This window comes from Furipterus horrens, unplaced genomic scaffold (genome assembly GCF_987537825.1).
Source record: "Furipterus horrens unplaced genomic scaffold, mFurHor1.1.pri manual_scaffold_15, whole genome shotgun sequence".
In the NCBI taxonomy this organism is placed as follows: domain Eukaryota; kingdom Metazoa; phylum Chordata; class Mammalia; order Chiroptera; family Furipteridae; genus Furipterus; species Furipterus horrens.
In genome coordinates, this window is record NW_028327185.1 from 25,301,275 (window position 1) to 25,317,774 (window position 16,500).

At 58.4% G+C, this 16,500-nt stretch overlaps 2 gene segments (V, D, J or C); both read right to left on the reverse strand.

Moving 5' to 3' along the window:
- Nucleotides 1–16,500, reverse strand: part of LOC149992534 (Ig alpha-1 chain C region-like) — a 120,465-nt gene that overhangs the window by 3,272 nt on the left and 100,693 nt on the right.
- On the reverse strand, nucleotides 4,809–12,577 carry LOC149992535 (immunoglobulin heavy constant epsilon-like). The segment is given in 6 exon segments: nucleotides 4,809–5,907; nucleotides 7,835–8,161; nucleotides 8,234–8,548; nucleotides 8,633–8,956; nucleotides 9,122–9,424; nucleotides 12,166–12,577. Coding segments are annotated over 6 exon segments (1,920 nt in total).

Genomic DNA, 16,500 nt, shown 5'->3' on the forward strand with positions numbered 1-16,500 from the left:
AGTTCAGCTCAGCTCAGTTCAGCTCAGCCTAGCTAAGCATGGCCCAGCTAGCCTAGTTCAACCCAACCCAGCTCAGCTCAGCCCAGCTCAGCCCAGATAAGCATGGCCCAGCTAGCCCAGTTCATCCCAGCTCAGCCCAGTTCAGCCCAGCTCAGCTCAACTCAGCCCAGTTCAGCTCAGCTCAGTTCAGCTCAGCTCAGCCTGGCTCAGCCCAGCTCAGCCCAGCTAAGCATGGCCCAGCTAGCCCAGTTCATCCCAGCTCAGCCCAGTTCAGCCCAGCTCAGCTCAACTCAGCCCAGTTCAGCTCAGCTCAGTTCAGCTCAGCTCAGCCTGGCTCAGCCCAGCTCAGCCCAGCTAAGCATGGCCCAGCTAGCCCAGTTCATCCCAGCTCAGCCCAGTTCAGCCCAGCTCAGCTCAACTCAGCCCAGTTCAGCTCAGCTCAGTTCAGCTCAGCTCAGCCTGGCTCAGCCCAGCTCAGCCCAGCTAAGCATGGCCCAGCTAGCCCAGTTCAGTTCAGCTCAGCTCAGCCTGGCTAAGCCCAGCTCAGCCCAGATAAGCATGGCCCAGCTAGCCCAGTTCAGCCCAGCTCAGCCCAGCTCAGCCCAGTTCAGCTTAGCTCAGTTCAGCTCAGCTCAGTTCAGCTCAGCTCAGCCCAGCTCAACCCAGTTCAGCCCAGCTCAGCCCAGTTCAGCTTAGCTCAGTTCAGCTCAGCTCAGCTCAGCTCAGCTCAGCCTGGCTAAGCCCAGCTAAGCATGGCCCAGCTAGCCCAGTTTCACCCAGCTCAGCTCAGCCCAGCTCAGCCCAGCTCAGCCCAATTCAGCCCTGCTCAGCCCAGCTCAGCCCAGTTCAGCTTAGCTCTGTTCAGCTCAGCTCAGCTCAGCCCAGCTCAGCTCAGCCCAGTTCAGCCCAGTTCAGCCCAGCTCAGCCCAGTTCAGCTTAGCTCAGTTCAGCTCAGCTCAGCCCAGTTCAGCCCAGATAAGTATGGCCCAGCTTGCCCGGTTCAGCCCAGCTCAGCCCAGTTCAGCCCAGCTCAGCCCAGTTCAGCTTAGCTCAGTTCAGCTCAGCTCAGCCCAGCTCAGCCCAGTTCAGCCCAGCTCAGCCCAGTTCAGCCCAGCTCAGCCCAGCTCAGCCCAGATAAGCATGGCCCAGCTAGCCCAGTTCCACCCCGCTCAGATCAGTCCAGTTAAGCCCAGTTCAGCTCAGCTAGGCTCAGTTCAGCACATTTCATTTCAACTCAGTCCAAGTCAGCTCACCTCAGCCCAACCCAACCCAGTTCAACTTAACTTAGTCCAGTTAGCTCAGCTCAGCCTGGTTCCCCTCAGCTAAGCTCAGTTCAGCCCAGTTCAGCCCAGCTCAGCCCAGCTCAGCCCAGCTCAGCCCTGCTCAGCCCAGTTCACTTCAGCTACGCTCAGTTCAGCCCCGTTCATTCCAGCTTAGCCCAGCTCAGCCCACCTCAACCAAGTTCATCTCAGCCCCACTCAGCTCAGTTCATCTCAGTTCTTCCCAGCTCAACTTCAAACAGGCCACAATAGCCCAACTCATTCTTGGCCAGTAGCGTGTCCTGGCCTATGGTCCTCTTGGCTCTTGGAGGTTGTTTGCCTTTCCCTCTCCCCCGCTCTATCTTGGTACCTGTTTTCCACATCCTTGGTCTCAGGAGGGCTCTGAGTGCCTAGCCAATGAATAGATGAGGCCTGAACAGCATCTGGGACCCACCTGCTGAAGACTGCTGGAGGGGCCACCAAGGCTGAGAGAGACTCAGGCTCCTCTTGGCCAGGTGGTCCCGAGGGTCAGGTCCGTCCTCAAGCCCTCCACCGAGGAGTTGGAGTGGGGAGGAGGCCAGGTCTCACCTAGGACCCCTCTGATGGCCATGTGGCTTCAGCAGACCCCTGCCCCATTCTGGGCCCTTGCTCGTTCTGGGGCAAGGCTGATGCTTAGGGGAAGGCTGGGGAGGGGCTTCAGACTATGTTGTGAACCTAGTTGGGGTCACTTGCCCACTTCCTGTCCCGCCAGTCTCAGCTGCTCATCTCTACGTCATGTCTGGCCTGTGGTCTGGCTGTGGCAAGGCCAGGTGTGTGTGGCCTGGCCTGTGACCCTCAGGAGCTTGGCCCTGGCTGTGGTGGGATCCTGGCTCCAGTTGGCTGCTCACAGGGCTGGGAGGGGGACAGAGATGCAGGGAAGCAGGAACGGAGCACATGCACTGGGGGCTCTGGGACAGTGAGACACACACGGGCCGAGAAGGAAGGCTGTCAGGGCTGGTGGGACAGGGGCTCAGAGGCACAGGGCTTGCCTGAGTGACCTCCAGTGAGCAGGCCACAGGATCGGGTGGGAAGGTGAGAGCCACTGTCGCCTGGTGTGACCAGTGACTTCTGTGGGCAGCTGGGGCCCAGACACAAGCAGGGTGGGTGCAAGGCTGCTCCTGTCTAGGGGCCTGCAGCCCTGTGTGTCGGGGTGACTGTGGCCATCCTTGGCCCACACCTACCCAGTTTCCTGCTCAGGGCTCCCCTACTGGTCCCAAAAGTCCCACTGGCACCCCCCCATCCAGGAGGCGGCCCTGGCCTGGCCAAGGGGCAGGTGGACTTTTTTTTTGTCCTGCGTTTATTCATTTAGTCATGTCTTCACATGCACAAGGTTCTGGAGTGACACACAGGAGCTGACTGTCCCCTCCAGGAAGGACACCTGCCCGTGTCAGCAAGGACCCTGGGAGCCAGGGAGAGGTCAGCTCTTCACAGGAGTCAGGGGCCCAGGGCAGGCAGAGCAGGAGAGCAGGACATGGATAGAGGGTGGGGGACCTGGGCGGCTCAAAGAACTCTGGGTGTTTTTAGGAGTACAGTAGCCCAGGGTCCTCCCCATGCCTGCACGCCCTCCCAGGCCAGCTCCAGCTTCAGTGCTGTCTGAACTGGGGACTAATGGCCCTGAAGTTCTGCCGTCTTGCCCACCTGTGAGTCCCTAGGCCTGGCACCCTCCCGGGGTCTGAAGTCCTGGCATTCCTCAAAGTACCTGCCTCGGAGAGCAGGAGGAGCAAGCAAGGGACACGTGACGGGGCCTCGTGGGCTGCCTCAGAACCGGGCATGGATGAAATTGAGGAGGTCAGGAGGGGAAGGGAGCACTCAGCTGGGCTCACACAAGGGTGGCATGACCCCATGGTGGGCACAGACAGGCATGGAACTCAGGGCAGAAGAGGAGGGACTTGAGAAGTGGCGCTGGGTCTTTGCAAACTACCAGCGGTGGCAGTTGGGTGGAAGAGGCTGAGTGGAGGTGCGCTCTGCCCCTCTGCATGTCAGGAGCTGTGTGCGGGTCCAGGTGAGAGAGGAATGAGCCTGGAGACAGTCCTCCCCAGGGCTTCTCCAGAAGAAGGAGGGCCCTCTGCTTAGCCAAGCCTTACTGGCTCATGGGGTGTCCATGACGAAGGACCACAGACTGAGTGGCTTAAAACAACAGAAATTCATTCTCACGGTCCTGGGGGTCAGACATCCATCAAGATGTGGACAGGGCTGCAGTGCCTCTAGGGGCCCAGGGAGGCGTCCTTGCTGACACTTTCTGTCTCTGGGGGCCCCACGCGTCCGTTGGTTGGGGACTACATTGCCCCAGTCTCCTTTTCGGTGCCTGTGTCTTCTGTTTTCTCTTATAAGGGCACTTGCTCTTGGATTTGGGGCCACCTGCACATTCTCATCTTAAGATCCTTAACTTAAATCACATTTGGAAGCACCCCTTTTCCAAATAAGGTTCCATTCATAGGTTCCAGGAATTAGGGTGTGGACCTGGCTTTTGGAGTCACCCTTCAGACCACTGTGGTGGGTTAACTAGAGGAGGAAGTGGAGGGAGGGGTCCCGGGAGGCAGCCTCTTGCTGCTGGGAGGGCTGTGAAGGCAGGGACGTGGCACCCCTGTTATGGGCCTGTCCGCTTTCTCACCTGGACTGTGCTCATGCTCAGGCCTCCTGGTAGGGTGGCCGTCACTCCTCCCTCCCAGGTTCGGCAGAGACATGAGTCACTCATGTGTGGGCCAAGCCCTTGCCGTCCTCCTTCAAGGGTCTCTGAAGGGTCATTGGTAGGAGTGGAGTCTCCTGTCCAAAGGGTCTGGGGCTTTGGATGCTGGTAACGCGGCCAGTGCACCTGAAGAATAGTCTTAACCATTCCCACATCTCGGACAGGGTGAGTCCCACAAAGCACACTCACAACCAACCCCTTACTGTAACTTTCCTAGTTACTGAAACATTTCTTCCTATTCTTGGCTACTTGCCTCTTCCTTGCTGTGAAGAACCCACTGCTCACTATCCTCTTTTTTTTGGTTCTTGAGCACTCTTTGTATATGAAGGAACCTGCCCTTCATCATGTGTGTTCACATATTCTCCTCCCATTTCCAGTGGACTGCACAGAGATCCTTGTGGGAAGGTCTGTCCAACCAGGGAAACCACCTATTTGTCCTGGAGAGAGGCTCAGTCTTATGCTCATGTTCATCCTTGGCCATCTGGCCATCTCTTGGGGCCTGTGGCTTCTGCCTCCGTGGCACACCAGCTTCCTTCTTGAGGACAACAGCAGCCAGCTCCACATAGCTCGTGCTTGCGGGGATGTCCAGGCCGATTAGGGGAGGAAGGGGGCCAAGGATTGGCCAGTCTTTGTGTTTGGTGGGCAGGCACATTGGGCTGTTTTGGGGGTGTCAAAGGGACTCATAAACAGCGGCTGGCCACATGGGCCCATAGGGCTCCATGAGTACCCTGTGTTCCTTGTCTGACCACCACCACAGGGCCACAGACACCTCCCCCAGTGCACACTCAGGGAGCATGAGGTTTGTAAAAAAGAACTTTACTAAGAGACCCAGTGGGAAGGAAACTGAACTTGCAAGCCAGGAGTGAGAGCTGGAACGAGGCCACAGTGGATGGGACTAGAGTTGCTGGGCCACGCCAGCTGCTGCTGTTTGTACCTTGTGGGACCCCTTCTCCCACACGTGGGACCCTGCACACCTCCCCAGAATCTCAGGGCCTTCCCGGGAGGGCTTCTCTGCCTCCACATTCTCCAGGGACAGGGTTGGGGTGGACAACAGGAAGGCTGAGCAGAGGGACAGGGGCTGGGCACCAGGGCAGGACACTCAGATCTGGGGCCAGAGGGGTGAGACTAAGTCTGGGGAGTGAGGCCTCAGGCTGGGCTTGGACTCTAAGTTCTTGGTTTGTTTTGAACTCTGAGTACTGAGCTTGGACTCTGGGCAGTGGGCTGGGCCATGGGTTCCAGGCCTTACTGTGTTTTAGAAGTTGTCCAGTAAGAATGGGTGGCCCTGACCTCAGGGGCATGGGAGGAGCCCAGAGAGGTCATGCACATGCACAGCCAAGGTTACTTTGTCAAAGGGACAGATACTATTCTGGGACTTGTCCCAAAGAGGGGTGGGAGTGGGGCTGTGATTGGCAGGTCCCATTGGTCCCCGGATCTTGGGCCTGAGCTGGAATCTTCCGGATGCTGGTGAGCTGGTCACTGAGTCTCTGGCTCTGACCCCTTTGGAAGTTTTTCTGCTGTCCTCTCACCTGGGGCAGAGCAGACGGCCTCAGTGGTGCTCAGACATGGGGAGGAAGGCAGCCAGGCCGGTGCTGTTGGCGCTCTGGGCCCAGGCCTCCAGCTGCAGGGTGTTCACGTAGTCATGGGTGGCCTGCGGCGTCTCCTGCAGGACAGCAGTCAAGACCCGCCTCACCTGCGAGGAGGGCATGCGTGAAGGGCTGTGCCCCCGCTCGGTCTGTGCTGCTGGGGCTCCCGGCCCACCTTCGGCCCTGGAGGACGGGCCATGTCCCACCTTGAAGATCGTGATGGAGGCACTGTAGGTCACGCTGAGCAGGAAGAGCCCCATGAAGATGAAGAGGCTGGTCCACATCTCATCCAGCTCCTCAGTCTCGGCCTCCCCAGTGCACAGGTCCTGGAGGTCCACCTCTGTGGGCACCCACCAGTCAGCCTTCCTCGGCCTTGAGAGTCTTGGGAAGTCCCCACCAGCCCCCTTGGCAACTGCCCAGAGCCACCAACCAGCTCCACAAGGCTGGCATCTGAAACCCCTGCCCCACCGAGGGCGACTGTATGGGAGCTCCACCCTCTGCCCTATCCTGACCACCACCCACTGCATTTTCTCTCCCTCCATTCCTGTCGCTTCTCTCCTGACTGCTGGTCACCCCAGTTGGCCCTGTGGGCCCCTCACCTCAGCTCCCACTCTGCCCACCCCCAGCCCTGTGTCTATGCCGCTTCTTTCTTGCTGGCCTGGGGACCCCACCAAACGGCACATGTGTTGGCCACCTGGAACCCGCAGAAGGAGTCTGAGCTCCACAGACCCAGGCTACCACTTCAAGGGGCTGGCCTGGCCACACGGGAGCCTGCATCCGCCCCTGACCCTGTGCTGGCCCCGGCGCTGCCCCCCTCAGCCTCCAGGCTCCAAGGAGTGAGGTGCGCCATGAGCAGGCGCCGGGGTCTGCCTGGAGCACAGCGGCCAGGTGCCTCCGTGCTGTGTCTTTGCACTGTAGGCTAGCATTTGCTGCCTTTCCTGTGAAATGCTCATGGGTGCTCCTGTGCTTGGGAGTGTGTGTGTGTGTGCACGTGCGTGTGCAGGACAAAGTGAGGGGTCTGGGTAGTCAGACACGCACATGGACTTTGGGCTTGGTGTGGGCTTGGTCCCTGGCTCTGATCCCCACAGCCTCCAGGGCCTGGGATGGGGCCAGCAAACTGCTATGGGGTATGGGAGAGCCCACGTCCTCTGTGTGTGTGTCCATGTGTGGCTGTGTATTCCAGCATCTGTGCCCATGTATGTCACATGTGTATGTGTCCGTGAACGTCTGTGTCATAAGTGTGTCTGTGTTCATGTTTTGCCTGCCGTCCATCCGTGGGTGCATGTGACAGGGAGGGTTTGACTGGGGGCGCTGGGGCCACAGGAGGAAGCCGTGTGCGGCCTCTGGGCTCCCAGCCAGGGGTGAGGGGCCTTTCCATGCCCGTCTTCCCACCCGATGGCCCAGGTGTGATGGGGAGGAAGGGTCTGGGGATGGCCTGGGCAAGAGGGCAGACTGAGGGGGGTTCCTGGGAGTATATGGATGATGTGCCCGCCACATGAGGCGCCGTGGCTGGTGGTGGACGCCGCTGTGGTGGGTTCAGGGCCGGCACAGTGGGTGTGGCTGCGTGGGAGGCTCATGGGAGTGTGTGTGGGGGGGTCAGGACCTTCCCTGAGACTAATCTGGGGTGCAGTGAGGGGAGGCTCAGAGTGTGGGGGGGCTTGGCGCTGGCCCTGTGTGGTTGGGGGCCTGTCTCTGCCCACTTGTGCTCGAGAGGTGCTGGGGGGAGCCGTCTGGGCTCCTGTGTGCTGGGGACCGTGTGGACACCCACTCAGCCTGTTCCTCCACCTGAAGGACCTGTGTGTGCAGCTGGGCCTGGGGTTCGGGAGCCCATCTGTGTCCAGTGCGGCCAGCCGGAGCCCGGGGTGAAACCAAGGTCTTCAGGGCCTCCTGAGAGGCAGGAGCTGCGGGCTGAGCTGGGGTCTCCATGGTCCCTCCCCTGGAACCACCCTCTGGTTTTCAGGACTCTGTTAGGTGGGCAGGGTCCACGGTGGGGCGGTGGGGAGGGCCCCCCGACACAAACAGGGGTAGGTGATAGACCACCCCTCAGCCCTGCCCCATCCTTCCCACCCCTCTCCTGGGCATCCTTTCCTCTGCGCCAAGACACCCCGGCCCCGTGGTCCTGCTCACCCCCCAAGAACGGGTCCACCCAGGGCTCCAAGCAGGCACCGGGGTGTTTATTGACAACACTGAGCACAAGGGTGGGCAGGCACCCTCCCCGGCCCGGCAGGATGCGGCCCTGGGAGCGGCGGAGAGAGGGTGTCAATTACCAGGGCCTTTGGACACTGACTTCTCCAGAGTCTTAGAGGCTGGCAGTGCCTCATGGACCGCTCGGCAGGTGAACTTGCTCCCCTTCTCCCATTCTGCCTGGCTGACCTCCAGGCGGCTGACGGTGAAGAAGGTGCGGCTGGAGCTGTTGGCCTCGACGGGCCACATGGTGGTGTCGGTCTGAAACGGGGCGTCATCTCGGAGCCACTGCACTGAGATGTCTGCGGGGCTGAAGTTCTGGATCAGGCAGGTGAGGGTGACCGTGTCCTTGGTCCCCTGCTTCTCCTCAGGCGGCAGGAACACGAAGACCTCAGGAACAGCACGCTGGCCTGTGGGACAGCTGTGGAGTCAGCCCAGGCTCCAGTGAGGGACCCGCCCACCCCCCTCAGCCTGTGGCTCACCGATGGCCTTGGTGATGGTGCGTGAAATGTTCTTGGGCAGGTGCGGGTGGGACAGTCTACACTCATAGGTCTCGCCCTTGATCCAGTCCCCGGCCTCCACGGGCAGGATGGATGTCGCAGTGTAAGTCATGTTGAAGTGGCGCTGGCTCTTCGTGGCGCCTTTCATGGGGACCCCACTCCGGAACCACTGCAGGTTCATGCCATTCACGCTGGCCAGGTCCACAACCAGGCAGGTGATCTTGGGTGACTTGAGGACATACAAGTCAAGGGGACTGGGTGGGATCAGGTAGACATGTACGCCACGAGGCTCGGACTCTGGTGAGCAGGGAAGGGCTGTGTGAGACCATACTGGGCCCCTCTCAGCCTGAGTGTCAGGGTGTTGGCATGGGCGTGCTGTACCTGGGCAGTTGCGGGCATGTGCTTCAATGATGCAGCCTTGATAGTTGACCCGGCAGGTATAGGTGCGTTGGGACACCCATTGGCCCTGGGTGATGTTGAGACGGCTAATGATGGAGGACAGGTTGCCCTCCTGCTTGGGGGTGCCGGTGTTTGGGAACATGTTCTTGGCCTCGTGCCCGTCCACCAGCCAGGTGACCTTGATGTTCCCTGGGGTGAAGTTGTCGATGAGGCACAGGAGCTGGATGGTGGCATGGGTGTCACCACTGGGGTTGCAGGAGGAGTGGTACAGCTTCACAGTGGGCTGGGTGAAGTTGGTGGCACACACTGGGAACACAGGTGGCAGGCCTGATGTTGGCCTCTCTGAGACTCTGAACCCCGCCTCCCAGACCAGGGCCCCGAGTGCTCTGGGTGTGATGTCCCCACCCACCCAGCCTGCCCCTTGCCCTCAGACAGCAGCCCCCTGGCTGCAGTTGGGCCTACCTGCCTCACCTGCCACAGTCACATTAACTGTGGGGGACCCAGTGTGCTCCACACTGCAGATGAACTTCTGTTTGGCCCACTGGTCTGAGGCAGTCATCACTTGGCTGGTGGTGGTGTAGAGGCCAGAGGTTGAGTCGAGGGTGGCAGGGAAGGTTGTGATGCTCTTTTCCAGGGAACCTGCATCCCAGGTCACAGTCACAGGCTCCGGGATGTAGTCCTTGACCAGGCAGCCAAGTGTCACAGAGGTGTTCTCCTTGCTGATGCTTTTGCGGCAGGGAACCAAGGGAAAGACAGATGGGCCCTGTCTGGAGGCTACGGGATGGAATGGGGGCCAGGTCAGCGCCAGCTCACCTCTGACCTGGGACATCCACTCCCGAGGCCCCAGGGAGTCTGGGAGGGAAGACTGAATGGCAGAGGCAGGGAAGGCTAGTGGACAGAGCACTGGACTCCTGCTCCAGCCCAGGGGACAGAACAGCCCAGGCTCATTTTGGGTTCATTGCTCCTAAACACCCTTTGATGAGCCCTGAGGCCCTACTGAAAGCTGTTACTCTCTCACTTCCAGTCAGGATCCCACCCTCAGCTCCAGTGGCCGGAACATGGACTTTCGGGCAGCTCAGGCAGCAGCCATTTCTCCAGCTCCCTCTGGGGAGCAAGGACCCTGAGACCCCCAGGAACCAGCAAAACAGCCCCTCTGCCTCCACCCTGAGCCCCCTCATTAACGCCTGGGGTCCTGAGGCTCCCACACCCCAGGAATCACTAGTGTGTCCCTTCCCTCATCCCACCTGCTGCTCACTGAGCTCTGTTCCCTGCAACTGTGGGTGCCCCTTCACCCCACCTCTCAATGACCGGCCAGACTGCCCTGGTGCTCTACCCTCCCTGCTGACCTCCCAAGGGAGGCCAAGTCAGGCTCCATGGAGAGGACAGGGGTTCTTCAGAGCCCAGCTGAGGTCCTCCCCCAGCCCATGCCTCTGCTGGCCCCTCCCCTGACCGGGGAACCCTGGATCTCAGCTCATCCTGCCCTGGCCCAGCATCACCCCCCCTGCTCTACCCTGCTCTCCTGGTCCAGATGACCCTGTGTCAGGACAGCTGGCACCAGCAACACCAGCCAGCCCGTTTCAGTCCAGCTCAGTTCCAGAGAGCCTACCATGGTCCATCCTCGTCCAGCTCAGGCCACAATAGGACATTTCAAGCTTTGAAACTTATCTTACCTTAGTCCACAAAATCAAACCAAATTCACTCGGACTCAGCCTAATTCAACCTGCCAGCCAAGGACAGCTTCCTCAGTAAGTTGAACTCAATTTTAGCACAACTAAGCTAAGTCAGCTGGGACTCGGAACAGCATCACCCTGCTTGACCAGTCTGAGTTCAGTTCAGTTCAGTTCAGTTCAGCTCAGCTCAGCTCAGCTCAGTTTAGCCCAGGTTAGCTTAGTTAGGCCCAGCTCATTCCAGCTCAGCCCAGTTTAGCCAAGCCCGGCTCAGCCCAGTTCATTTCAGTTCATCTCAGTTCAGCTCAGCCCAGCTCAGTTCAGCTCAGCTCAGCCCAGCTCAGCCCAGTTCAGGCCAGTTCAGCCCAATTCAGCACAGCTCAGCTCAGTTCAGCTCAGCTCAACCCAGCTCAGCCCAGTTCAGCCCAGTTCATTCCAGCTCAGCTCAGTTTAGCCCAGCTCAGCCTAATTCATCATAGCTCAGCCCAGTTTAGCCTTGCCCTGCTCAGCCGAGTTCAGCTCAGCTCAGCCAAGTTCATCCCAGTTCATCCCAGCTCAGCCCAGTTTAGCCCAGCTCAGCCCAGTTTAGCCCAGCCCTGCTCAGCCCAGTTCATTTCTGCTCAGCCCAGTTTAGCCCAGTTGAGGCCAGTTCATCCCAGTTCAGCTCAGCCCAGTTCATTCCAGCTCAGCTCAGTTTAGCCAATTTCAGCCCAATTCAGTCCAGCTCAGCCCAGATTAATCCAGCTCAGCCCAGTTTAGTCCAACCCAGCTAAGCCCAGTTTAGCTCATTTCAGCCTAATTTATCCTAGCTCAGCCCAGCTCAGCCTAGCTCAGCCCAGCTCAGCCCAGTTCAGCCCAGTTTAGCCCAGTTCATTCCTGCTCAGCTCAGTTTAGCCAAGCCCAGAAGCTCAACCTAGTTCAGCCCAGTTTTTTCCAGCTCAGCCCAGTTTAGCCCAGCCCTGCTTAGCCCAGTTCAGTTCAGCTCAGCCCAGTTCAGCCCAGCTCAGCCCAGTTTAGCCCAGCCCTGCTTAGCCCAGTTCAGCTCAGTTCAGCCCAGCTCAGCCCAGTTCAGCTCAGTTCAGCCTCATTTCACTCAGCTGAGCCCAGCTCAGTCCAGTTCATTTCAGCTCAGCTCAGCTTAGTTTGGCCTAGTTCAACTCAACCTGTTTCTTCCCAGTTCAATCCAGTTTATTCCAGCTCTATTCAGCTCAGCTCAGCTTTGCCCAGGCGTGTCACGATCCACAGAGAACACTCAGTCTCCCCCAGCTCTGCGCAGGTAGGTGAGCAGAACCTACTCCATCCACCTAGCCTACTCTAGTTTGACCCAGTGATGCTGAGCCCAGCTCCTCCTGACTCCACCCTGCTCAGTTCAGTAGCCTCCAGCCAAATTCAAGTCAGCATCATTCAGCCCAGGTGTGTCCAGACCAGCCAACCTAGGACAATCCAGTCCAGGCTACCTCAGCCCGGCTCAGGTGGGCCAGCCTGACTATGACCTGTCCACCCAAACCAGCCCGGTCTGGGACAGCCCAGCTCAGTGCAGCCTGGCCCACCTCATCTATCACAGACCTGCATGGCTGAGGACAGCCCAGATTGACCAGCTTGGTGCAACTGAGCTGAGGATACCTCCTCTCCCATTAAATGACTGTCCACTGAAGCCACAGTTGTCACAGCCCAGCTCAACCCAGACCCCCCATCATCAGGCCAGCTCAGACCTGCCTGGTTCAGGCCAGGAGCTGTGGCCCCAGGCCAGCCTACTGTGTCATCCAGCACAGTAACAGCTACTCTCGGCTGTTCCTCCAGCCTGTGGTTGCCCTCCCAACTGATCCATGCCCATCCCACTGTCCGCACCCTCTGCATGATTCCTGACCCTTAGCCTTGGGCCCTGCCCAGCCCTGTTCTCTCCAAGGGTCTTGGCTCCTTGTCTTCTTCTTGCTTCCACATGTCTCCATTCAGGGGATGGACAGCTGAGAGATAAGCAGTGACCAGGAGGCTCAATCCATGCTGAGTGAGCAGCCAGGTGTCCTCTTCCTGGCAGTGGCCTAGGCAACCTCTCCTTCACTGCTCCCTGGACAAGCCCCAGAGTTGGGACTCCTAGAGCACCAGGATCTTCTGTCAGGTGCATAGTTGGCGTGGTGACTGGCGTGGCTCATTTCCACCATCTGCAGCTCCCTGGATAGGCTCCCAGGAGAGGTCAAGGGTAAGAAACCATTGCTGTTATTTTTACGTCCAGGCAAGGGGGCCTGGAGGAGGGGAGCTCTGCCTCAGCGCTCACAGCTAAAAATGGGGTGGGAACCCCCAGGGACCTCCGCAGCCCTGGAAGTTCCCTTCTCTCTGTGCTCTTGGGAAGTTGATGGAGAGACTATCTCAGCGAGGGTCCTATGCCACTGATGAGGTGCTCTCCCTCCACGCCTCGACCCTGCCTCCCCTGCCTGCTCATGGCCTCTCTCCCCTGATGCTGTCAGCACCCACCGGGGACCCTTGGGCCTCTCTGAGGAGAGAGTGGGCACCAGACGCCCCACTGATGCTCCCTGGCAGAAAAGGGTTGCGACTACCGTGCCTGGCACAGGGAGGCCAGGTGCGCAGATGCTCCACTGATGTGTGCCCTGCCTTCATGATGCGATGTGTCCCGCAGGCCTGTGCATCCGCAGAGCCGCCTGAAGCACCCTCACCACGAGGGATGCTATGGGAACCTGCCAGTCTAGCTCTTTGGTGTGGGCTGCTGGGAGGGGATGTGTGGTTTTAGAGGGGGACACATCAGAACCCCATCCCCTGGACCTGGGACACCTTGGGCCCGCAGTCCCCATGCAGAGAGGCTATGTGGAGATGGCTCTGCCAGGCCTAGTGGCCTTGGAAGACCCAGGACACTGTGTGGAGGACTGGGCTCAGCAGCCTGACCAGGTACACAGAGCGGGACCCAGCTGAAGCCCAGGACAGACTGTCCTGGTCTGTCACACCCTGCCCTTGGGCCCAGGGACAGATGCTGTGTGGGCAGCAGAGTGGGGAATGCAGAGTTCCTTGGAAGAACCTGTGATTCTGAGAGAAACCACAATGCTAAGCAGGCAGAACCCCAGCGGGGCCGTAGGGTGGGCCCAGATGAGCCTGGCCAGCCCCTGCAGACTGAGCATGTGGAAGTGTGCAGGGCTGGGGGCTCTCTCAGCTGCTCTGGCCCCAGGCACCCCCTGCCCATTCTCCCTGAGCTGTGAGCATGTCGGGCGTGAACCTCAGAGCTGAGAAAGACTCCTGGCTCAATCCTTACATCCCAGAATGAACGGGGCTGCTGGTGCTGGGACAGGGAGGCATGTGGGAGGTGGGCACTATCTTCAGGCTTGGCCTCCCCTAGGGTCTGTCTGTCTTGAAGCAGAATGGCTCCCACAGGAGCTCAGCTCTGGTCATACAGGTCTCTGCTGCCTCATTCCTCCCTAGGGCGGTGTCATTGCCCAGCTTTGAGGAATCACCCTTGACCTGCCCCTTCTGTCCAGGGCTGGACCTGGACGCACCCTACCCAGCAGGCCCCAGCCTGGTGCTCCTGTACTTCAGGACTCAGGACAGAGTCTGCATCTAAACAAGCTGTGTCTCAAATGTGTACAGTATGTGAGTCTGTGCATCTGCATGACATGCACATGTGCACGTGTCTCCATGGGCACACATGTGTGCATGTGTGAGAGCACATGCACCAGTGTGTGATGAATGTATGCATATGCCTCTCCATGTGCACACATGCAACTGTGTATCTGTGTGGCATGCACACATGCACAAGCTTATCTGTGTACTTGTATGTCTGTGCACATGTGGTATGTGTACCAACGTAGCACACACAGTCTCTCTGTATACATACATGTACGTGTGTGTGGCTGCATGTGTCTGTGTGACATGCATATGTGCATGTGCCTCTCCGTGTGTGTGTGTCTGGTCAAACAACATGGGATGAGTGGGCTTTGAGCCTAGGCAGTTTGAAACCCTGTTTTGAGGCCAGGCCACAACGTTAGGGGCTGTGGGGAGAGTAGGGACCAATAGGCTGCTTGAAGGGAGCCAGGCCGCAAATATTTCTCAGACCCTGTGCACAGGATACCAGCAGCCTTCATACCCAACCCAGAACTGGCTGGGGGCTCAGAGCCCCTGATACCCATGCTGGGGAACAGGCCCCAGAGCTCTCCAGCTCAGTGAGACCAGCTGACCCCCCTGTTCACCTTGGTAGTGGCCCCAAAAGCAGGCCCACAGATCCGCTGCTCCCTCCACGTAGCATCTGTTCCCAAGGGCTGGCCGGGACCCACCTCTGTCCTGGGGCTGACTGAGCCACCCCAGGCTCCTGCCATCCGCTCCACCCCAGGACGACCCTGCACATGGCCTCTGCCTTCCCAGTGAGGGTGCTGTGCTCTGATCTTTGGAAAGGGAGTCTCCTGTTCTAACCTAAATGCTCTCATTACTAACAAGCTCGAGTATCTCCTCAGATGCTCGGGAGCCATCTGCACCTCTTTGTCCTTGCTCTTACCATGTTTTCTAAAGGCATTCTTAGCGATTCCTTAGAACTCTGCGAGGCAATATTCCAAATGCCAGCCCCTGGTTAGTTTTAAATTTGCAGTGACCCTTACCAGTTAATCCCTGTCTCTTCACATTGCTTATGGTGTCCTTCATTTAACAGAAATTCTTGTTTATTTGTTGATAGATTGACTTTAGAGAAAGAGGAAGGGGGAAGGGGGGGCACTGATTTGTTGTTCCACTTATTGATGTGTTCCTTGGTTGATTCCTGTATGTGCTCTGACCGGAAATTGAACCTGCAAACCTGGCCTAGTGGGGCGACACTCCAACCAACTTAGCTACGTGGCCAGGGCAATTTAACAGAAATTCTTGATTTCCAGGTGATCAGATTCACCAGCTATTCACCCCCAGGCTTGTGCCTTCAGTGTTTGGAGAATTCTGTTACCAGCTATATGAGTGTCCTGCGGTTGCTGTAACAAAGTATCACAGATGTGGGGCTGAAAGCCACAGGAATTTATTCTCTCCCATTCTGGAAGGCAGCAGTCCAACATCAAGGTGTGACCAGGGATGAGCTTCCTCTGAACGCTCCAGGAAGGATCTGGAAGCTACTGACATCACTCCAAACTCTGCTCTGTCTTCACATGGCCTCCTGTCCCACGTGTCTCTGTGAATCAAGTCTTCTTTGAAGGCCACCAGCCATTGGACTTGGGGCCTATCCATAATCTGGTATGATCTCAAGATCCTTAACCTAAGTTTTTGCAAAGATCCTATTTCCAAGTGAGTCACCCAGGCTGAGGCCGTCTCCAGCTCCAGCAGCCCAGCTGGTCCACTTTCTGTCAGCTCTGAGTGGCATCCAGACGTAAGTGAACATCCTGCAGGGTTCCCACCACTGACCCCCATGGGGTGCGAAGCAGCGATCTGGATTCAGCTCTCCCTGTAAGAGGCCGTTCTCCCTCCCACTGCCCAAGCTTTCCCAGGTGTCCCTGATGCCCAACAGGCCACACTTGCTGCTCAGCGAGCTCCTGCAAACGGCCGAGCTGTTGCAGAGCCCCCGGTGTGCAGGTCTGGTAGTCTGCGCATGGGCAACATGCTTTTTCAGCGATGTTTTAGCATATGTTAACTTTTAGGGGGAGAATCTCCCTAAACCTCTCCTCCTTTGCTCTTACTCTTCAAAATTGTCCAATCTGTAAATGGATCTCAAAAGCAGACAGACAGACAAAAATAACCCAGCTGGAATTTTGATTGCAGTATATGGCAAGTTGTGGGGGGGTCACAGAACCCCAAGTCGTGCCGATGCTGTGACCAACCTCACCCCCTCCCCCACCCAGCGCCCATGTGTGCTGGTCCCAGGACAGGGTCTGCAGGTCCTGCTGCCCCTTTGCCATGGCATCTGCTGGTGCCACGTGGGTCGGAGCGGCCAGAGGAGCTATGGGCTCCTGGGGAAAGGCGCGTGCGGGTCCTGATCCCAAGGGCCACGTAAGGGCAGGCCAGGCAGCATGGTGTGTTCTGTGGGACACTTGGGGGGGAGGGGACATGATGAGTAAAGGCTCAATGATAAGACGCCACGATGAACCCTTGTGGTCAGTACCTGAGGGGGGGAATGAGGCACCGCGCATGTGTGTGTGTTTGTATGTGTGTGTGTGTGAGGGCCTGTGTGTGTGCAAGCATCTGTGTGTGTTCGTGAGTGTGTAAAATACAGACAGAGGT